A 24377-nucleotide genomic window follows, 5' to 3' on the forward strand; every position below is an offset into this window, starting at 1 on the left:
ACTCCTAAATGATTCCCACTCGCGAATGTTGCACAAGAATTTAGAAACTTCTACCCTGAAGTGCGTTAAATGTCTCGATCATTTGAGATCTCTCCAATAATGCAATTCAATCGAATGATTTAGTATCTATATCTCCACTTAGCAAATGTTATTCTATCAAACCATGTGACATTCAACGCGTGAACGCGTTCTATCGTGAAAAACTGAATTGCAGTGGCATCCTCGATCGTCGAAACAATGAAAGTCTTTATTGTATCATCGGACGTGACCATGGAATCGTAAATCACCTGGAGAAACTATCCGTTATCTCGACAATCGTTTCCACGACTTCGGCGGCGCGCGTTCAAATCAATTTTCATGCGGCGCTCGCTCGCTCGCGGTTTTCTATCGCGTTCGCGCGGTGGGGATTCGCGGTCGTTTTCCACGCGAGCGAACGAAATCGCGAACGAGCGACACGCATAATGCGGTAATTTAAGATCGAGAGTGTTCAGCTGAAATATCGCGTACGTATGCATCTAACGAAACTGCACGCTGGAACGCGGCACGCGACGAGCAAAAAAACTGGGTCGCCGACTTGATTCTGCGGCGGCAAGATCGGCTGGCTGGATCATCGGTGCACCTTTTATTTGTCCAGACGAGTCTGCGGCAACCCGCCTAGAGCCGTTAGAGCATAACTTTCTCCGTGGACTGGAAAGTCCAATGTTTCCTTCGCGGCCGAGTATCAAACGTGTTCGCCGCTGGATATGTGCGGAAAATTCGCGACCCGTTGATGCGTATCTCGAGCCGGCGCTCGGGAAAATGCATGGGAAATCTGTGCGAAGGTCTTTCGAAACGTAGCTTGAATGATTTCGGGTTTCTCGCTGTTGTAATTGCTGAAGATTGGATACTTCTATGAGGAATTGTTGAAGAAGTTCTTAGATGATAGTAACTTGTGATCTATCAATGCGAAAGCTACCTAATGTGTAAACGATGAATGATTTCGGGTTTCTTTATATTGTAATTGCTGAAGATTGGATACTTCTATGAGGAATTATTATAGAAGTTCTTGGATGATAGTAACTTGTGATCTATCAATGCGAAAGCTACCTAATGTGTAAACGATGAATGATTTCGGGTTTCTTTATATTGTAATTGCTGAAGATTGGATACTTCTATGAGGAATTATTATAGAAGTTCTTGGATGATAGTAACTTGTGATCTATCAATGCTAAAGCTACCTAATGTGTAAACGATGAATGATTTCGGGTTTCTCGCTGTTGTAATTGTTGAAGATTGGATACTTCTATGAGAAATTGTTAAAGAAGTTCTAGGATGATAGTAACTTGTGATATGAATAATTTGCAATGAATAATTTCAAGTTCCATTGCAAGTTCCAACCTCATTAAAGAGTTTGAAAAATTCAATTGGATTGTTTGTTGGTTTCAGGGTGTAACGAGGAATCAATTAGAAACTTCTCCGAGCTCTCTTCTATGATACATTTCATTCGCATATGTTATACTTGTTCCATGTTTCATTCATAAACTCGTTTTCCCATTCAAGAATATTGCCTGTCATTCGCTGCACTGATTTATGCGTCTATTTACGCCCGATCCGAATCCGAATCAACAACAATAGAAATCCCAGTACTATCAAAATTCATCAAACGCATTGTACATCAACTGTTCGCAATCAAGATCCTACCATACTGGATCAATCTTCGGGTTCTGTGTAATTACCTGTTATGACTGACGTCTAATTACTCCGACTATCTACGTAATTACCATGTAATTACACTCTTCCACATTCTATTGACTATTCTCTTAATTAGGGGCACGATTTCAATGTTTTCCTCCCGATGGAAAGCTGTTCCTCGCTTCTTTTCCTACCTTTTTTCGCGTCGTCACGAATATTTGAGCATTCAGGATTGAATCGGAGGATATTTAGAGGAAACGATGCCAAAACCGAACGCGAGCGAACGGGACAATCGGCGTAATAACCATGGCCGCGCGCGTATACTTACGAACCCGACAAAATGGCGGATCTACATATTCATGGGCGGCAAATGGTAACGAAACATTCACACGACTCTAATCAATGGGGGCGACGAGCAACGGAAAACACAATCTCGCCGTAATTGCGGTTCGTTAACCGATGCCACCGTTAAAGTCCGCGATCCTCGATTTATCATTCATTTCGGCCGCGACTTTCGAATCGCGGACGCGTCGGTCGCGCACGGTTAACCTTTCGATTTTATCGGCGGCCATTTTGCGCTGTCGTGCAGTGGCGTATTTGATGTACGAGTTACAAGTATTTTATGTTAAACTGTCGATATCGAAGGAGAATCCGTACTTTTCGAAACATACGGACTGTCGCGAGTTAACAGTGAAACTCGTAACTTTCGGGATGGATCACTTTTCGAGTGCTCCAAGGATCTAAAAATTTTCAAGACATCGTTCCTCGCATATTCAGCTATCTCAAACAGCAAACATTTCTTCGTTTCAAGTAAACTTTTTAGAATGCACTCGAATACTCTACTGTGCGGCGGATAATGGTTCGCCGCTCGTAAAATCGTACGAACATAACGGAACGTTCAAAGGCAGATTAAGCTAGATTTATATCGCGTCCATCGCGATGGGAAAGATTTATCTTCGAAGGCGCCGTAAACGAATCAGCGAGGACTAGATGAATCGGACGTAACGCCGGAGGTTCGCCGGTTTAATTTGCACGGGGATTATCGTAAAACACTCGGATGCGTAAGTTATTCGATCGCGACGCTCGCTTTCATCTACCGATTGTAATCGTGAAAACTTGATGGCCTCTATAAACGGCGTTTTCTTTCCCCTTTTTTCCTGCGGTTTGCGCGACCGATTCGCGCGGCACGTTAGAGCACGAGTGAAATTATATAGTACAAGATGAGGAATTTGAGAGGGAAAGTGTATCAGCGAATTACGATCGTCACGTTTGGGGTGACATCACTGTAAAAGTGAAAACAAATCGCGGTTACGTCGTCGCGGACGAATATGTTGTTGCCGCGATATTATTATTTCTCGATTTGCATCAACGCGCGCGGAATTTAATTGCGGCGTCGCGCGTGCCGACCGGCGCCGGTTGCGATACTCCGTGACGAAGTTGGACACGCTTTTCTCCTATATAAAAACATCGACGATGGAAAATTCGACAATGTCAACGTTAGTTATTGACAATGAAACTCTTCGTTGTAGATTCTCTAACGATTCCCAATTTTTCACGTTCCTTACTAACATGTTGAATGCCCGACCAAATTACTATAGTTCGCTCAATGAACCGATTATTTGAAAATATGTCTATGTTATAAATAATGCTACCTAATACGGTGGCAGCTAGATGAACGTGCAGTAATAATACTGCAATTCAATCAAATAATTTAATATAAAGGCGTTTATTGTTCAAAAAATGTTCATTTTCATTTAAGCGGTAAATTGACTCTTTGAAATTCTATAGAAACTTCGCGAGTTGAGAATTGATTGTCAATTCAGTTTGCACTTTGCTACATCGATTTCTTCAATCATTTCACAAGAAACATCTTTCTTTTTCTTAATTGCAAAAGGAAGAAATCGGGACTGTGTCGTTTTGACCTATCTGGTAGTTTCACTGTTAAATGATAAGCAGTAGGCTATAATTGAAGAATACACTTCGAAATTCCTGGTAACATTTATTTTCTTCTTCTCGTTACGCAACGATAATGTTATCAAAGTACCAGGAGAATGTACATTTCCTACTTCACGAAGGAGTAGGTAGAATTCGGTTTTAATGAATGTTTTAGGAAATTACTGGTGCGCGCGACTTATTTCCACGATTCTGCGACAATTAGCCGATTTAGCAAGGGTCGCGTTAAAACTATCGCGACGCGTGAATCCGTCGGTCGCTCATTATGTTTTTAGTCCGCTTTCGAGGCTGAAAGAAAGAAAAAAAAATAACGAACGGGCGGGGGAGGGGAGAAGGAAGGAGAAGAAGAAGAATAATGAGCTCCTTCCTTGACCCAGAAATCCGAAGAAAATTAAAATGTGGTAATCGCGAGCCTATTCCGGCGTAATGTGTGAGTGCCTGTAAAAACGCGCGCCGCCTCTTACGTGTGAACGAGACTTTACTTTCTCAAGCACGCGACCGCCGTCACTCCTCTCTTACTTTCACCTCTGGGCCGATTCAAAAGTAGGTCCCAAATAGGATTAAACGATCTTTCGAAGACCTTGCCACTCGATACGCCGAACTGGAATAATCTTCGTTTATCTTGGGCATCTTTCAACCCTTCCAAGATTTACACGAAATTCCAAACGTTAATGATAGAATGAATTAATGGAATTGTTACTGTAGAAACTGGAGACAATATGGAGAATTTGATCTTAACCCTCTACGGACCGAGTTTTTGTTCATGATTATAACAAAGTCTATGTAGCGCAAAATTAATAAATATTCACATGTGCATACGAATTAACAATGTATTCAATAGTCTCAATAATTTCATCAAACGAATATATTTTGTAACTTTTAAGTTACAATGACGTTAAACTTTCACGCCTGGGCATATAAAAGTTTAAGTTAATTGATTACTTAATTTTATTCACCACTTTGAGTGCGAAATGAAATAAATCAACAAGACGCCAATATACTGATATGTGACTTTAAAGTTACACGGGCCTGCAGAGGGTTAATTCAACTCGGATATCCAGTGATTTTGAATAGGTTAATTAACGTGTTTCCAGTAGAAATTTCATATAATTCGTAAGTAAATAATCGTTGCATTAGAAATTAGAGACACCGCAATGTAGTCCATAGAAAAAGATCTTGAATATGGTTAATTGTGGTTTAATTTAATCAGAAAATTATTACTCCACGTTGGAGATATTATTTACCAGGCAAGAACTCGAAATAATTAGTCGAAGGGAAAGTTCCAGACATTCGATGTTCGTAGACGAATGCCAAGGCGACCGGAAGATTCAGACGACTTACGTAACGCATACGTTAGAGTGAAATTTCCACGAATTATGATATAAGTCGCTGGAGAGTCAAAGGCTGCCGAACATCCGCGCGAAGCACACGATTAAACATGAACTCTCCGGGCGAAAGTTGTCTAAATCGTTTGGTTAAACAGTTCGATATCATTATAGTTTCTTCGAGTCAAAATTAATATTCAAATAATCTTCGATTTTACGTAACGACGCGCAACAGTATTGACAAAACTACTTTCCACGTAACGTAACTTCATTAACAAACGAACCTACATCCGAAAAGAATTGAAATCCAAAGTGCGAAAGTATAAAATCGATGTAATAAATCTTTACCTACCTTCTTCACAGTTAGAGCATGTTTTATAAAAATATTTAAAAATGATAATTTAACTTATATTGCATAAATCAATGTATTTTTCTTCGAAGTTTTTATCTGAGACCTAAAGGGTTAACCCTTTGCGGACGAAGATTCTTCGAAACATACAAAACCTTCAACACATGAAATTAAATTATATATCAATTGCTTAATTAATAGAAAAAAATTGAAGTACGTGATGATCTCTTGCTGTTCGACTAATTAGATCATTTGTCCATGACTTAGTCTTCCAAATCTGAACATTTCATCCCACCGAAATGCCGACATGCGTCAAAGAGTTAAAGAGGTGCATCGATCAACGAAGAAAATTCACGCGCACGTTTATATGTCGATGCACTCGGTTCTCTAACTTTCTAATCGATGTCCATTGTCTCCTCCCTCTTGGATAATTGTAATCGATATCAATTGAATACATATTGATTCTTAAATATCTATAGTCCTCGTAAACGATAAGATTAATAAAATTCAGTAAACATTCTAGTCGTAACAAACATCAAAAGATATTTTAAGTGTCATTTCTCACAAACGAAATTGCTTTTGTTCTACGTGATGCTATGACAGTCTCCTATATTTTTATTTTTTTGCACGTTATTATATCGATGCACTTGGTTCTCTAACTTTCTAATCAATATGCAGTCATTGTTCTATCTGGGATCATTGAATGACCTGTTCTCTTTAATCCTGCGACACCAGTTCGATCACCGAAGACCAAGAAGAAGGAGAAGAAGAAAAAAGCAGAAACGTAGCAAGAAGACTAGGTTAGTCCCGTTGAATCGGTGTTCTTACTTTTGTTGCTTTCGACGGAAAAGCTCATAGCAGCCGGCGAAAGTGAATGGAACGCGTCCATGTTTCTAATTGGCCTATCGGCATTCGACGCTCGGCGCCGCGCACTTCGTAATCGATATCGCGATGCGGGACAAGTCGTTCCGCTCGACGGAAACGTGTCGCTTTTCCCTTGAAATCTTCCTTGTCGGTTGTGGGTGGATCGAATGATCATTCGGTTCGTCGATACTACCGTGTGTATCGGTTTACCGTGAAGTATCGTTTACCTTGGACAACGAAACGCAATGCGAAGCGGTTTAAAATCGGTAGAAATTTTAATTGGATTCTAATGAAGTTGCCATTTGAAGCGTTCTTGCGTTGGAACCAACTCTATGTTTTACATTGTTTTTAAACCTCGATGCTGGAACACTCGATTGGTGCCTTGTGTAAACGATTTTATCACATTTTTATATTTTCAGATTTTCACATTTTCACATTTTCAGATGTTCTAATTTTTAGAGTTTTAGATTTGTAGATTTGTAGATTTGTAGATTTGTAGATTTGTAGATTTGTAGATTTGTAGATTTGTAGATTTGTAGATTTGTAGATTTGTAGATTTGTAGATTTGTAGATTTGTAGATTTGTAGATTTGTAGATTTATAGATTCTTAGATTTCCAGATTTCTAGATTTCCAAATTTTCAGATTTTCATATTTTCAGATCTTCAGATTTTTATATTTTTAAATCTTTTAACGTTTATATTTTTATATTTTTGAGTTTAAGGACTTAATCATCTCGACAAATGAACAGCCCCTCCATTCCATCGAGTGTTCAATCTCAATCCGTGATTTGAACCCTTTAATAAAGAACGCTGGTATACCAGACCCCATTAGACTTTCATATCTAGAATCGAAAGTTGCGAGCAAATAATTGCATTATATAAACAACAAGGTATTTATCCACGAAGATTGAAGAACCTGTAAATATATAATCAGTAGAGGAATCAGGATTGATCGGCAGAGGATAATAAAACAGGCATTCGTTTTACGGAATAAAGTCATCATTTATTTAGCACACATTCACGTGAATACATTACTTAACACGAGGATAGCTGATACGCTGTTTTACTCGAGGAACAATAGTAGGAATAGTCGCGACGTGGAGGAGGACGAACGAGCCCGAAATTCCGCGATCGTGGCACGCGTTTTCCGCGCCGTTTAATTACCGGTACGACGAGAAATTAAGCGTTACTGTTATCGGCGGTCCCCGGGGCGAACGGAGATAAAAATAAAAAGGTCCGGCAGTCGTTACCAAACTAAAAACTACTACGAGGCTAATGAAATAATCGACGCGAACCTGTTGCGCTCCTCAATAATGGGATATCGGGTCGAGGACTCGGCTCGCAACGAGCGAAATGAGACGGAAAAACGATGGAAATCCGAGCGGTCGGAAGGACAGAGATTAAAAGGACAATTCTGGGGGAAACAATAACGCCATCCTCGAGAATAAGAGAGTTACAGTTAAAACGTAGACGCGGAACATGGTGTAATTGATGGGTACTCATAAATAAAGAACCAGAGAGGAAAGGAAAGGAAAGGAAAGGTGAAATTCAGATTAAAATATTAAAAAATTAAATTAATTAAAAAAACGGAATAAGTTAAGATTAGAATAGAACCGAGGAAACGTTTAAAAAATTGATTTAAGGAATTAAACAAAGAGGAAACATTCGAAGGAAAGGTGAAACTGAGATTAAAATTTCAGTAAGACGATTGAGAAACAATTATAATCAAAGAGTAAAAAGATAAATAAGTTAAGATTAGAGTAGAACCAAAGAAACGTTTAAAAAATTTATTTAAGGAACCGAGAGTAGTAAAAGTGTCGCAGGATAAATATTGAAGAACTAATGACGAACTTATAAGGGGAGAGCGAAAAGTCACGAGGAACGTGAAATTAAGGTGAAAAAGAATTTCCCGGTGGGCCGACCTAATACTGACCTCTACTACTGACATGCAGACTAAACTTTTGAAAGAATAATGGACACGATGTTTGCAAAAACACGAGATTACTCCGGTGAGGTATTGTACTTACCCAAGAAACTTTCTTGCCGACGAAATTGCCGTCAAAGAGTTCGTAAATTATTTACAATCTGCATAATAATAGATTGCACTGTTAATTTCATTGGACGAGCGTTACGATCGAATGAGCGCTTTAGAATTGTTTTTAAACGATTCGCGAAAGAAAGAGAAGAGGGAATTGTTCTTTTACTCAAATTTCTGCTGGGAGTTAACGCGGCTAAATAATTCACGTTCCATTTCACAACGGTCTTTACGGCGCGTTTTCACAGAGGGATTTCCAAGACACCGATCCCTTCGTTCAGAAAACGCCGGTCGTTTTCTCGCGTGGCGTAAACAGCAGTCTATTTGTTTAAAATTGCGTACGAAAACGTGGAAACGAAACTCGGGAACGGCGCCGATTATCTCGAATGATCCTTCGGGCAGTTTGCAACTTCTGCTCTTGTCAAGTGTGACTCGACATCGGTTTTATTCGCAGCTGTGCGTGTTGGTCAAGATATTTTTCAAATACAATATATTATTATGCTGTTTTCAATAGTATTAATGAAAAGAATTGTTTACACTGGTTCCTGCGAACTAAATATTTTGCAAAGTGCATTTAGATTGAAACTTTAGCTCTCGTCGAGTGTGACTCGACATCGGTTTTATTCGCAGCTGTGCCTTTTGGTCAAGATATTTTTTAAAGACAGTATATTATTACGCTGTTTTCAATATTATTAATGAACAGAATTGTTTACACTGGTTTCTGCCAGCTAACTATTTTGCAAAGTGCATTTAGAATGAAACGTTTCTAATAATACAGAGTTATCGAGGAAAAACCTGCAAAGGGTTGACACTAAATCTACGAGGGTAAAAATCACCCATTGCTGATGTTTTCTTTCAGAAGATAACAGATATTTCTCTGAGAAGTTATTAAAGAAATTGATTTAGCAATACGCAAACTGAATTGTAATTTAAGTCTCAATAGAGGCACTCAGAAGTATTTCTAACGAAATACTTAACATTCTCTAATTAGACAAAGACGATACTTTTCGAAGCTAACTCAAAGAGAAGTCACAAATAAATTGAGAAACAATTTTCATATTCCGATGCATTATACACAGTTCAATATTAAATATCAAATTTGATATCTTGACTGCATCACATCAAGTGGTGAGAGTCACCTCTCGAGTGCAAGGGATTAAGAACATAACAGATTATTCTCTGAGAAGTGATTAAAGAAATTGATTTAGCAATACGCAAACTGAATTGTAAATCAATTTAGGTCTCAATAGATGCAATCATGAAGTTTATAAAAGGGTTTCAGAAAGTCAATTAACTGCTCGGTAGGTTTAGTGTTAAGCCTAACAGTCGAAGCGTAACAAAACTAATAAAGAAAACAGTCTCCGTTAAATTACGCAGCCTGAGTAAATCAAGGGAAACGCGGATCGTTTTCGCAAGCAAACAAAGTGGAACTTTACGAAAATCTAGAAAACGCGGAAGCTCGAATCCGAATGAAATCACAGCCGAAACACGGTGGAATGATCGCTGAAGTTTATTCCTTCCTCCTCCGCGCGATCAATGAATTCTTCTTTTCTTTGTCTGTTAACAGTGTTACGATTTGGGCTCTATTAGACGCGATCAGCAGTCGACGAATCGGTTAAACGATCGACGGGACCGATCTTCTTCTCTTCCAAGTTCGCTTCGTCTGCGGGGGAATAGTTAGCGAGTCCCCGCACACTGAAAAATCGAGAAGAAAGTCTTGCAACCGATTTTCCTAGAGGAAATCGGTGTTAACATATTGCGTACCGGTAACGAGAAATCTCGTGTTTATGCAAAGACACTTAGCTATGCAACTTCGCTAATTACCACTGCATTGGAAAAAAAATTTCATTCGAATCGATTATCTATTTAACCGTTTGAGAGCTGTTTATGAGTATCAATTATAATTTTCTTACTATATTCTTCAAGAAATAAATCAAAGTAAATTTATTTGAATGAATGTTATTTTTTGATATTTTTTTGTAATAACACAATATTTGTGATCTCATTAGATAAGTACTCTTATTGATTTTTTTGTATACACACCCAATCACTTCCGCACGTTTGGTAAATATCCACAAAAGCTGTTTAGCATCCAAACGGTTAAAATATATTACCTAACAATATGATATCTGAGTTTTTCTATGTATAGTGATATAAGTTGACGTCAGTGAAAATTGCCATCACAATTCAGTTTTCTGAAAATTAGCCGGTACGCAATGTGTTAACGATTAACAGGAACCACAAGCTGTTTACTTTGTGTTTCTAACCCATTATCCTATAATTTCTTTCACACTTCTGTTCGATAAACCAGTTTATCGTTAATAATTCAGTAGAAAATGAATGTTTACGTTTACAGTAAAGGTTAAAGATTGACAGTGTGCAAGTAATATTTCATTTGTATGGAAAATAAACGGATAATATTGAAATTTATCGAATTAGCTCGACAATTTTCATCTCTGACTCGATGTTATAGGAGAAGTGGTTAAAGAAATGTATGTTCCTTTACATTCTAGCTATTTACTTGCAGATCTGTTATCAATGATCTCGATTGTTACAAAGAAATAAGCAAAAGTGTGAATGAACGGTTACATAGTTGAGAGCTACTGAATATCGTGATCATTTAACCCTTTGAACTCTGTAGGCTCCAATACTGCACCAGGAATAATATTAGATATTTTAATGAATCTTAAAGAAACTACCCTACAATTATTAGATTTTCTACACATCCATATTTTGTACTAAAAAAGAAAATAAAACATCTAAGAAATGTTATAGCATTTCTCATTTTCGCTAGGGATACTATGAAAATTAGTTGCAGTTGCTGATAAATTACAAAACCATCTAGAGTGCTAAGGGTTCAAATATATTTAACCCTTTGCACTCGAAAGTTTTTCATTAGAAATATTCAACACTTTTTGATAAAATATAGACGATGCTTTTTGCGACTAATGTAAATAATTTAATCGATAAATTAAAGGACAAAATTATTTTACTTTGATATTTCACATAGTGACGCGTTATACAAAGTTTAGTATTAAACATCAAACTTCATAATTTTACTGTATTAAACCAAGTGGTGAGAGAGTCACCTCCCGAATGCAAAGCGTTAAATAGAAGTATAATGATAACATTACCTAAGTGAACACGCAACTCGCGAAGTCTTCCAGTGAAACCAGGATCAAAGGAATGTTTCTCTTGATCGTTAAAAAACAAGTATTTAATTCAAAATAGTAGAGAAACTTCGTTAACTTTCACTTCGAAGATTTTTAATGCAACGACACGCGTGCGTTGTTTTTATAGTAAAACTCAAACGCAGCAGCGGCCACGTAGAGAATTATGTTTTCTAGGTTAGAAGTGACTTCAACGCCAGAACAAGAAATTAGTCGATCTCATTAATGAATTAAGCGGAACCGGAGGTCGTTCGGAAACCCTGTTGGTCAGCTTTCGCTGCTAGCAAATTGTTTATCGATAAATTTGAATCGACGTCGAGTCTCCTTAATCGATAATTCAATTAGAAAAACCTCTATTACAAATTCTGTAATCCAATCTTATGCGGTTTATCTTCTACTTATTAAGTATCTATCGAAAGCAACTGTTTCCATTTAGTTCTTCGTCTCCAATAGGCTTTTCAGACTGTATAATTAATTTATCACACAAGATGATTTAATATTAGAACTACTTAACATGTAATTCCCATGAAAATTGTAACAGTAGATTATTTTCAGTTTCTTCAGACATTCGTTATAGTACTGAAATGAAACTATTTTTAAAATCATTTCGAATATTCAACGCTTAGAAGATATCAATAATTGCTAAACAAAATTGAAACCAGTTATTTTGACTGGTACGGTAGTTCTAGTGTTAACCCTTAGCACTCCAGGTTGTTTTATAATCTATCAGCAACTGCAACTAATTTTTATAGTATTCACAGCGAAAATTAGAAATGCTATAACATTCTCTCGATCTTTTACTTTCCTTGTTAGTACAAAATTTGGATGCATGAAAAATCGAATAATTTTAGGGTAGTTTCTTTAAGATTCATTAAAATATTTAATATTATAACTGGTGGAATATTGGAGCCTACAGAGTTCAAAGGGTTAACACGTTCCGTGCCACGGAAACTTCGGTTATATTTTGCTCATGAACTGTATCAATCCTCGACTTGAACAGGTCGAGACAAAGAATTACAAAAAAATGCTGGTCTATTGCTGTTTGAGTAATTACATCATTAATTTTCTACGTACTGTTCCAAATGTGAAAATCTGATCTCGCCGAAATGTCGATATTCGTCTGCAAAGGGTTAAGAAAATAATTACGAGTTACAGAAATTCATCTAAACCATACGTGGTACACGTGGTACTGGACCTGTTAATAATCGATGATGTCATCGAAAGGTTATCTTCGATTTCTCACTTACCAGTTAAATTGGTGATTTTAGGACAGAGGCTGAGGATCGCTGCCATTACTCGCGTCGTTCTCGGCATCGAGATCGACGCCGTCGACGTGATCCATGAAGCTCAAGGCTGCGCTGAACCGATCCACAGACGAAACGGTTCGGTAATCCGGGGACGATCGTTTGCCGTAACGACTGCCCAGGTAGAATCGATACTCCCTGGGCTCCATTTCCGCGTATTTTTGTAACGACACGTGAAGCTTGTGCGGCCCGTCGCTGCGACCGTACCTTGACCAGATGAGGGAGCCTGCGGATCGAAACGTCGACGTGTTCTAATGAGAAACATTTTACCAAAGTATTCATTTCTGGCTTTCCGGCTTGAATCTGTTCCCAACGTTTCGCCAGCATTGCAGCTGGCTTTATCAGGGGGCTAAAGGCACACTGATAATGTGTGCCAAGAGAGTCTCTTTAAGTACGTACCCTGTTCACGTTCCGGATCAGTGGTCACCGTTATTTTAATTGGTCAGCTGAACAATTAATCCGGAACATGAACAAGGTACGTATTTAACCCTTTTCACTCCAAAGTTTTTGCCTGGAAATATTCAACATGTTCCAGTGAGATATAGTCGGCATCGTTCGAAACTAGTTCAACGATCATTCACAGATAAATTAACACATTGAGCGCCGGCCCCGCGATAATGCGGGATTTTTTGTCTATCGCTTAATTGCTAACCCTACGTTCATGTAACATTTTAGACATGTATAACACAAATCCAAAGTAAAATTTACAAAATCGAATTCCTTATTCTCTTCCGTAAATTAGAAATTTTGATTTAATCGATGTTTAAAAATGTATCAATATAATCGTCGACGCTCGCGTTTTTAGTAGCTGAAATTTAGCCGGCGTTCAATGTGTTAAGCAACAAAGCTATTTTGATCTCAATATTTCGCGTTGCAATAGAAAGTTTCATTTAAAATACTAAATATTCATAATTTTGCAGAAGACTTCTGCATCTTTCTTAGTGGAAGCAGGAACAAAAGGATAAAAGACAATTGAAGAATCAACCCTTTGCACTCAAGAGGTGACTCTGAGTCACTATTCGATTTGACACTGCAAAATTATGAAGCTGAATATTTAGTGTTTTAAGCGAAACTTTCTATTGCTAAGTGAAATATTTAAATGAAATAGCTTTGTTAATTTATCTGTGAGTTGAATTGGTTTTAAACTGTCGTCTATGTCTCATCGGAAAATTTTGAATATTTCCGGGGGAAATCTTTCGAGTGCAAAAGGTTAAGTGCTACGGGTCTTGCGAAAACCTGTTAGAGTTTTGAGTTGGCAAGTGTTATAGTTAATAAGTGTCAGAGTTAACACTAGAACTACCGAGCATTTAATACGATTAATATGCAATTCCTATAAAAATTGTAACAATAGATTATTTCCAGTTTCTTCAGGCATTCGTTATAGTACTGAAATGAAACTATTTTTAAAATCATTTCGAATATTCAATGCTTCGAAGATATCAATAATTGCTAAACAAAAAAATCGAAACCAGTCATTTTGACTAGTACCGTAGTTCTAGTGTTAATAAAGTGTTAGTGTAAATAAAGTGTTCCTCAGATTTTGTTATTGTTACCAAGTGAGTGTATCTTTTCTTTTTTTATTCCCTACCACGGCAACCCGTGGGATTTTTAATAAATAAATCCTATAATATTATATTCTTACTTTCAATTATTCTTTTAACTTTTATTCTTTTATTCTTTCAATTATTCTTTTAACTTTTATTCTTTTATTATTCCAATTATTCTTTTAACTTTTATTCTTTTAACTTTTATTCATTTATTCTTTCAATTATTCTTTTAACTTTTATTCTTTTATTCTTTCAATTATTCTTTTAACTTTTATTCTTTTATTCTTTCAATTATTCTTTTAACTTTTATTCTTTTATTCTTTCAACTATTCAATACTATTTCCTTACTTTCCTTCGTCACAAAGTCAAAAGACGATCATTTCGAACGGCAGTGTTCAAAGTTTCGACGCAGCAGGTGTTATACACTAAAACCCAAAGAACCAACTGTCAAGACTAACTTGCCCCAGAATACTCCCAGGTAATTACAGACCGTTGAAACCGGTCCTTTGTTATGGTTTCTCGAGAACTCCGGACTGATTACGTCGATAAATCTGAGCTGAAAGGGCGTCACCGTCGAGACGACGCGAATTAACGTGCCGCGGACGCGCAACGGGGACAGGAAAAACGGTGCTCGACGGGAAGGAAGCTTATTTAATTAGGAACTATCGCGGACGTCGGTCAATTATAGACTGCCGAACGAGACGGGGACGGTTGCGATCCTTCATTGGGATCCGGTTCACGGCAGAAAGATCGCGCAACCGGGAACCGGAAACGGACTAATTGGAGGACACCGGGGAATCCTGGCCAGCCGGACGGCCGCAGCGTGTCTGATTAGAGAACGGATCGGAAAAGGCCCCGTAAAAGTCGGGGGAAATTACTGAACACCTTTCGCGTCGATAATAGTTGCACTGCGAATCTTCGTGCGAGTATTCACGTTGTTTCGCGCTAGAAACGAGCAGAGACATTAATTTCATCTATTAACCCTTTGCACTCCAGATTGATTTGTAATCCATCAACAACTGCAACTAATTTTTATAGTATTCCTAGCGAAAATGAGAAATGCTATAACATTTCTTCGATCTTTTATTTTCCTTCTTAGTACAAAATTCGGATGCGTGGAAAATCTAATAATTTTAGGGTAGTTTCTTTAAGATTCATTAAAATATTTAATATTATAACTGGTGCAATATTGAAGCCTGGAGTTCAAAGGGTTAACACATTGCGTACCGGCTAATTTTCAGAAAACTGAATTGTGATAGCCATTTTCACTGAGGTCAATTTACATCACTATACATGAAAAAACTTAGATATCATATTGTTATGTAATATGTTTAAAGAAGAATGAAGAGAGAACTCGCAGCTTCTGGGTCTCTTGCACGAAAAACGTCCCCATGTTATTCAACGTGGAACGTCAATTGGCAGAATGAGAGTTTCTGTATAAGTTACGACTGTCGCGTAAGGGATGATCCTTCTAAAGTTCGAAATGATCAAACGCGAGACGTGTGTGTCCGTTTTATAAACCCCCGCAAAATCCGTGACAAAAGAAGTTCAAAGGATATTGAATAAAATACAAGCTGAAGCAGCGATTTCTAAAACGTGATGAAAGAATAGTTAGAAAAGAGAAATCTCCTAGTAAACTTAGAAAATAAATTGTATTGTATCTTTAATCCATTAAGTTCCAGTGATCTATTAATAGATCACTCACTCTAAATTGTTATAGTATGTTGTATTGTTGCTACATATAGTGTATTGAATATATCAGATTTTTTTGAAGAAATACAAAATTTCATCTAAAAATTGAAAAAAAAAATTTCATGGGACTTAATGGGTTAATTAACACATTCTGTACCGGTAACGAAAAATCTCGTTTTCATAAAGTCACTTAGCTATGCAACTTCGCTAATTACTACAGCACTGAAAAAAATATAAAATCTCATTCGAATTGATTATCTATTTAAAATATATTACATAACAATATGATATCTGAGTTTTTCTATGTATAGTGATACAAGTTGACCTCAGTGAAAATTGCCATCACAATTCAGTTTTCTGAAAGTTAGCCGGTACGCAATGTGTTAACACATTGTTGACCGGCAGTTTTACTGAGAAGTTATCTCACGTCACCGGCTATTATTTCGTAATTGGACGTGAAAGTAAAACAATATAACTAAATTTTAATAAATTTGATTTATTATTCAACTTTTAATATTTCTTTCTCGCATGATAAACTAAGTAACAATCACCTACGTGTAATGATACACAACAGCTTTTTCAAATATATCTAGTTTTTTTTCTTTTTTTTTATTGAAAGATTCATTGGTACGTTCCGTCATCGTTGAAATTTTTTCACAACAAAGGACACAACTTGATGGATCTTATAAGCGAGAGACACAGTTTGAGATATGCTGACTAACAGTTGCAAATGATCTCCAACAGCGGACTGAGAAAACGACGCTGATGCGGAAAAAAGCGTGTCACGAATTTACTGGTGACCGGTCAACAATGTGTTAATGCAACATTTTAGATATGTATAACACAAATCCAAAGTAAAATCACAAAATCGACTTCCCTATTCTTTTTCGTAAGTTAGAAATTTCGGTTTGTTTGATGTTCATGATGCTAGATGATGAAACCCTTTGCACTCGAGAGGTGACTCATTCACCACTTGATTTCATACAGCAAAACCATAAAATTTGATATTTAATATTATACCTCGTATAACGCATCCATTTGAAAAACACTTAAATAAAATAGCTTCGTTCCTCAATGCACGTGTGATTTCTCTTCGAGTTTCACAAAATATCGTTTCTATCTCGTCAAAAAATATAAAAATATTTCTAGTGAAAAACTTCCGAGTGTAAAGGGTTAATATTATATTTTTTCCATTCCCCGTATTCTCCTCTGTGAAATCGTGCGCGGTTCAACGTGTTAACACCGGTGAAGTGTCGCGTTAATTACATTGTAAAGATAGTTGAATCGCGCGTTAGAAGGTTGTAAGCGTGGTTGTATCTAATTGGAACGGGCGGAGTGGTGTACAACATTTCGAGATTATTAATTATTCAAAATTACGAGAGAGGACGTAGAGCAGACGGGTCTCGTGACTTACCCGCACGTGGTTCATGCTGTTTCCCATACCGTGTGAAGATGTGGAAACCCTCCGCCGTGGCGAGCAGGGTCGAACAAATGGCGCACGCGATCCACAAACACGTTACAAATTCAACGCTTCCGAAGCACGGCACCGACTGAACCTTCCTACTTCGCGGGAGCATCCTCCTGCCTGCGCCCAAACATTTTCCGCTGACAACTACCTGCTAATTTGCCTGATATCATTCGCCATTAACGCTAACTGTACCGGCCCTTGGTATACGCTCCCACTGCAACCAGTCGAACGATTGGTTGCAAAGTTAACCAGTTAAGTGTGTCCGACGACTATGTCCGTCATGGAGATGTGGCAGAATTTTGTGTCGTGACGATTATATCCGTCATGCGTAAAATTTTGTTACAATTTGATATTTAAATTGTAATTCTGGCGAAAACTAAATTATATTCGTGAATTTTAATATGTTTAAAATGTTTAGAGGTCAGGACGAAATGAAACAAACAAATGAAAATTATAAATAATTTGAGTTGGATTCATAACTTCCTGAGAGCTAACTCGTAATCAGTGCAGTAACACTGGATCTTTGATTATCCCGATTTTGATCATACATACGTACATCTTGATGTATCAGAACTTATAAATATTTGATTTTTTTTTTAAGTTTTCCGTTCATTATGTATAAATATATGTTCATGTTCAGCGACTGTGTAAATATTACTAATAAAATTGTTCATTTTCTAAAATAAAGTCGTCTTTTTTACCCAATATTTCAACAGACACACTGGTGGGCGCTTTGTAAAGAGATCGCCACAGTTAACTGGTTAATCCTTTGCACTCGGAAGGTGACTCTCAGTCATCACTTGATTTGATACAGCAACCCTATGAAGTTGAATATTTAGTATTTTAAATGAAACTTTGTATTGCTGTGTGAAATATTTAAATAAAACAGCTTTGTTGCTTAATTTATCTGTGAATTATTGTTAAATTTCAATCAATGTCGTATTTATTTCATCAAACAATGTTCAAATATTTCTACTGAAAAATTTCCGAGTGCAAAAGGTTAACGCATTGCTGACCGGTCACGAGTTAACCCTTTGCGGACGAATATCATTTCGACGAAATGAAATGTCCATATTTGGAAGTCTAAGTAAACAAATGTTTTAATTAATGGAATCGCAAGAGATTAGCACGTAGTTTCCTATTTTTCTATTGTCCAAGTAATTGTTATATAATTCAGCTTCATCTGTTGAGGGTTTTGTATATTTCAGAGGATCTTCGTTCGCAAAGGGTTAACCCTTTTAGTACTATCAAAATAAATTTACGAAACGTTATAAATGGTTTAATTTCATTGCAAGAGAATGAAAAAAATTGTTTCTCGATGTAAATTTTTGTTGTATTCTGTTCTGGTTGGTGCCGAGTAAATATAAATCGTTTTTCTATTTCTAAGCAGGTGATAACCAAAATAAATAATTAAAAGGAAGACAAATGAAGAAAGTTAATTTGATTCTACGATAGAGTGGTACTTTTAAATAGCGTAACAGAGAAGCGCGATCACTTAGAAATCAAACGGTTAATTGTAGAATATTAACTAATACAAAATCGAACGAGTAAAAGGAAGTGGAACTCGAAATGGAATTTTCAAACCGATCATCAGTACCGTTAGCGTTAACTCTCGCGCACCGACGACTGAGTGGGAATTCAAATCGAACATTGGAATTCAATTATAGTTCAAACATTATACGTCCCTTCATTTAATTTAATCAAGAAATTCTGAAGTATGACTAAAGAAACTAATTCTTAATTAACACGTTGAATGCCATGGGGGTCACCGGTGACCCCAAGCAAACCGAACTACTATAATTCACTCAATTAAACGATGATTGCTCGCAAACATTTCTATATTATAATATAACCCATTGCGGTGCCATTCAGTTTGACGTGCAATGATAATCCAATTCAGTTAAATGATTTAATATTGTATTTTTTCCATTTTCTGTATTTTGCTCTATGAAATCGCTCGGCGTTCAACGTGTTAACCCTTTGCACTCGGAAGTATTTCGTTAGAAATACTCAACATTCTCTAACTAGACAAAGACGATGATTTTCTTAAACGAATTCAAAGAAAAATCACAGGTAAATTAAGAAACAAATCTTTATTAATCCAATATTTCACGCACCAATGCATTATACGTAGTTCAATATTAAATATAAAATTTTCTAATTTTACTACGTCAAATCAAATGATGACTGGGAGTCACCTCTCGAGTGCAAAGGGTTCAAGTTCTCCAAAGTACGAATTTCAACGTTCAATTTACCATCCAAGACTTCAATCCAACACCCACTTCTTCAATCTCAACCACCCTACAACGAATATTCAAAAATATTTACCACTCAAACCGATCATCAAGACTTCAAACCCGCACAACGATACTCCCTCTTAAATCCTTTCCACGATCCTCGTTAATTCCCTCTCCTTCGAACGATCCTCCGATAAGATACTGAAACGTCCTCCGTAAATCCGCTCAGATCGGCCTGACTGTAACGAAATCGAGGTTCGATCATCGAATAAATCACTCGCGAGGCATCGAGGAATCCCTCCAGCTGTTACCTGTTGCCGCGCTCGTCGTTTCTCAACCCTCGCGGTCACGAGTTGCTTCGTCCGACGAACGGGACCATTTTCCACCCTCTCGTAGCTCTTCCCGACGAGGCGAAAGAGGATTCGGAGCGTTCGCACGTGGAAGCTGGAATCGGAGCACGATTTCACTGTGAGCCGGGTGATACGGTTGCACCGGAAGCCGGCGAGCTGATTAAACGGGACGATACCGTTGGCCGCGAGTTGCAACGGAGGCGGAAGAAACGTCCCGGAAACGCACCAGCGATCAAACAACACGTAAGAGCGACTGCGATGTACCGTGGATCCGTGAAACGCTTTATATAGTCTCGCCCAACCACCCACGAAGTGTTCGGACACCCCTAACGGCGACCAATCGCGCGACAGCTCTCGCCGTGCCCTCTCCCCGTTGATTCCCGATGATTTTCTTCGCGGCCCTTTTTTACCGCCCCCGGAACGAATCGGGCAGCATCGAGACGAAGTACATCTGAAACGCATCTTTCTGCCGGTTTCCAACTGGTCGATCTGTCGCTGATTTTTTAGACGTCGGAGGTGACGGTAGTGTGATGTTCGATGTGCAGGATTTTCAATGGTAGGAGAGGTTTAACCCCTTAACTTGTACGCTCGAGTTAATTCGAGCGCGCTAAACAGGCCAAACTATGAAAATAACAATGTGAAAGCAAAGAAAAAAAATCGTTTTATTGATATTTATCATTTACATGGGATTGTAAGCTATAACACTTATTTATTCTAGAATAAAATATAGCCTTTTTCCATGGAACAAAAGCGCAGTATATCGAAATTGATTTTTTTTGGCCGGTTTTTTTCAAGAAAACTGTGCGTTAAGGGGTTAATGAGAGATACTCTATGAGTTTTAACCCTTTGCATTCGGAAGCTTTTCATTAGGAATATTTTAACGTTTTCTGATAAGATAGAAGGGTTAATACACTTTTTCTAAATTCTTTCATTACCATGAATTAACTTCACGTATATTTGGAATAGTCTAGGTCCATAAAAAACGAACATTATTAACATAATCAATATAGCATACGCATTCACCAATCATTAATATATTTATTTTCACACTGAAATATATCCATTCCCACAATATGTCTATAATTTTGATTTCTTCCTCAACACTAATAGGCTAATTTTCAGAAAACTGAATTGTGAAACTAACTCGAGAAATCACACTTACATTGAGGGACAAAGTTTAATATCAACCAGTTAAGTGTGGAATTAAGTTTGAAAAATCTCTCACTGTGCGCGCAATAAAATCAAATAATGAAATGTATACTCGTTAAATGCAGGCCGAATGCATTTAAAATATATCCTAACGAAAAAGTAAAGCGAAATGAAGAAGAATTAAATGTTTGTCTCAAAGAATAAATAATCCATTGTAGACGTGCAGGTTAATATTGATGTAAATTTCATGGCTGTGCGTGCATATGCATGGGTGTAGCGTGCGTGTATGCGTTGTTTTGAGTAAACGCGAAAAAAAAGAAAAGATATTAAAAAAAAAGACGAAGTTTGTGTTGACAACAAAAAATATATAAAAATTGTCATCGTTTAAATAAACGTCTATACATCGTTGAAAAAGTTGGCACCATTAAGAGTTATAAGATGACGTGTATACTCGCCAAACACAGTTAACTGGTTGAGTATCAAATTTTATAGTTTGCGAATAATTTTAACCCTTTGCGGAAGAAGATTCTAACATACAAAACCTTCAACATGTGAAGCTAAATTATACATTAATTGCTTAACCAGTTAACTGTGGAATTTAGTTGGGAAAACCTCTGGTTCTGCGCGATAAAATAAAAAAATGGACCGTGTATTCTTCGAATGAATATGATTTTTGCATTATTTTAATCATTGTAAGGTATACTCCAGAAACAGAACAATACAATTGTAAAGTGTGAACGGAAAGTCTTCAAGAAACGGTCTGACACGGAACATGTTAACCCTATGCACTCGAGATGTGACCTCACCGCTTGGTTTGATACAGTGAAATTATATTATTATCAAATCATTATTATCATTGCATGTTCATCGAACTGAATGTCACCGCAGTGGGTAGCATTATTTCTAATATAGAACTGTTTGCGAATAATCATCGTTTAACCCTTCGCACTCGGGAGGTGACTCTCAGACACCACTTGATTTTCTATAATGAAACTATAAAGTTTGATATTTAATATTATACTTCATATAATGCATCAATCTGAGAAATATTGTCGTAAAATAACTTTGTCCGTCAATTCGCGTGAATTTCTCGTCGAGTTGGTTTTACAAAATATCGTCTTCATCTCATCAGAAAATGTTGAAATATTTCTAGTGAAAAACTTTGGAGTGCAAAGGGTTAATGGAGTGAATTATAGTAATTTGATTTGTTTGGGGGTCATCGGTGACCTCCATGGCATTCAACGTGTTAAACAGGTGTTCTCAATTTTTCAAGCGATCACAGCTTTAATCTTCTAATACTCGAATTAGTATCACGAAAGGAACGATCGCACGAGTTTTCAGAGAGTATTATAATTTTCTTTGTCACTAAAGGTCCTCTGTTCTTTTTTTCTTTATTGCCGACCGGTAATATCTATTTTCATTGGGGCGACCATTTTCCCTGAACTCTCCGACGGATCTATCCCCACGGAAAAACCGACGCATCCTCACGGGAGCACGTCAATGGAACAACTGCTCGATGGTTCAACGCGCCGTTGAATATTTCACGAGACTCCGCAATTATTGCATCTTGCAAGACGCGTTTAATCAAGCTGCAGGGTTGCGCTGCTGGTTAAGGGCGCCGGTGAACTCCGTTCTCCGAAAAAACATCGAGCCGCTCGCTGGAAAATGACGGTTTCCTATAACGAAGCGCACACGTATCGCTCTTCTAGATATTAACCTTTTGAACTCGAAAGGTGACTCTCAGTTCTTCACTTGATTCGATGCAAAACTATAAAATTTGATATTTAACGCTAACACTGCCAGACGTGTCAAAATGACCCATAATTTCTTTATTTTCAATTATTAACCCTTTGCACTCCAGAAGTTTTTCACCGGGAATATTCAATATTTTCTAATGAGATACAGACGACATTTTCTTAGATTGAATTAAGAAATCTCACATGCATCGAGGAAGAGAAATATTTTCTTTCAATATTTCGTACATTGATGCATTATACAAAGTTTAATGTTAAATATCGAAGTTTACAGTTTTGCTGTGTCAAATCATTTGGTGACTTGGCGCCTCTGGAGTGCAAAGGGTTAAAAACATGACAGATGTTTCTTCGATAAATGATTGAAGAAATTGATTTAGCAATACGTACACTGAATTCTAAGCCAAGTTTCAATAGATGCACTCTTGGAGTTGCTAGAGGAATGTCAGAAGGTCAGTTTAACTGCTCGGTAGGTTTAGTGTTAATATTAACCCTTTACGGACGAATGTCATGATTCCGGCGAGATCAGATATTCATATTTAGAAGTCGCGAACAAATGATTTAACACTAGAACCACCGCACCAGTCAAATGACGGGTCTCGCTTTTCTTGTTTTACAATTATTGATATCTTAGAAGTAACGAATATTCGAAGTAATTTTGAAAATAAATAGTTTCATTTAAATACTATAATGAATATGTGAAGAAAACTGAAAATAATCTATTGTTACAATTTTTATAGGGGTTACATATCAATCATATTAAATAATCGGTAGTTCTAGTGTTAATTAGTGAAACAGCAAAAGAGCAGCATGTAGTTTCCTGTTTTCCTATTAATTAATTGATATTTAATTTAACTTCATCTGTTGAAGACTTTGTACATTTCAAAGTATCTTCGTTCGCAAAAGGTTAAACGAAGTATTGAAAGTTTTCCCATAGGAATATTCAACATTTTCCAATGAGATATAGACATTGTTTGAAACTAACTTAACCTTCTGTAGGCCCATGTAACTTTGTAGTCACATATCAGTATATTGGCATCTTGTTGATTTATTTCATTTTGCACTCAAAGTGGCGAATGAAATTAAGTAATCAGTTAACTTAAACTTTTATATGCCCAGGCGTGAAAGTTTAACGTCATTGTAACTTGAAAGTTACAAAATATATTCGTTTGATGAAATTATTGAAACTATTGAATACATTGTTAATTCGTATTTATACATGGATATTTATTAATTTTACACTGCATAGATTTTGTTATAATCATGAACAAAAATTCGGCCTGTAGAGGGTTAACGATAATTCACAGATAAATTCAGCGACAAAGCTATTTTATTTAAATATTATTCTCGAGCGGAAAGGGTTAATCTGTCGAACGAAGCTAGGGTTGATTTATCAGGCAGCAGTAATTTCCCTTAAAATTCCTATAGACGCGTGTCTGTCCGGTGTTCGATTTCTCACGGGTTAACAGTGGTCCCGATCGGGAATTCGCCGAGTGCGGTGCTCGTAAAAGA

The 24377-nt window shown here is 37.1% G+C and overlaps 1 protein-coding gene and 1 long non-coding RNA gene across 3 annotated transcripts in view; one reads left to right on the plus strand and one right to left on the minus strand.

Moving 5' to 3' along the window:
- Positions 1 to 12784, plus strand: part of LOC143175297 (uncharacterized) — a 29126-nt gene extending 16342 nt beyond the window's left edge. Inside the window, exon 4 of the long non-coding RNA XR_013000090.1 lies at positions 12636 to 12784. This is a non-coding gene — a long non-coding RNA (uncharacterized LOC143175297). The remainder of the gene's footprint in view (positions 1 to 12635) is intronic.
- On the minus strand, positions 7155 to 20215 carry LOC116427065 (uncharacterized). Of its 2 annotated transcripts, XM_076373915.1 has the most exons (6): positions 20142 to 20215; positions 19927 to 20059; positions 19707 to 19854; positions 17325 to 17495; positions 12615 to 12897; positions 7155 to 9892 (listed from the first exon to the last, which is right to left on the minus strand). In XM_076373915.1, exons 3-5 carry the CDS (start codon positions 19720 to 19722, stop codon positions 12632 to 12634), a joined length of 453 nt encoding a protein of 150 aa, XP_076230030.1. In that variant the 5' UTR covers positions 19723 to 19854; positions 19927 to 20059; positions 20142 to 20215; the 3' UTR covers positions 7155 to 9892; positions 12615 to 12631. The 2 variants fall into 2 exon arrangements, with proteins under 2 accessions (XP_076230030.1, XP_031832826.1); XM_031976966.2 differs by having other exon boundaries at positions 19927 to 20209.
- Between the last annotated feature and the right edge of the window lie 4162 nt (positions 20216 to 24377).

Source organism: Nomia melanderi, chromosome 14 (genome assembly GCF_051020985.1).
Source record: "Nomia melanderi isolate GNS246 chromosome 14, iyNomMela1, whole genome shotgun sequence".
In the NCBI taxonomy this organism is placed as follows: Eukaryota; Metazoa; Arthropoda; class Insecta; order Hymenoptera; family Halictidae; genus Nomia; species Nomia melanderi.

What these genes read in the sequence shown, in the direction of transcription:
- LOC116427065 (XM_076373915.1), bottom strand. An exon ending in ACAGCATGAACCACGTGCGG is followed by an intron (nt 12,898 to 17,324) that starts GTAAGTCACGAG and finishes TTCGATCCGCAG; the next exon opens with GCTCCCTCATCTGGTCAAGG.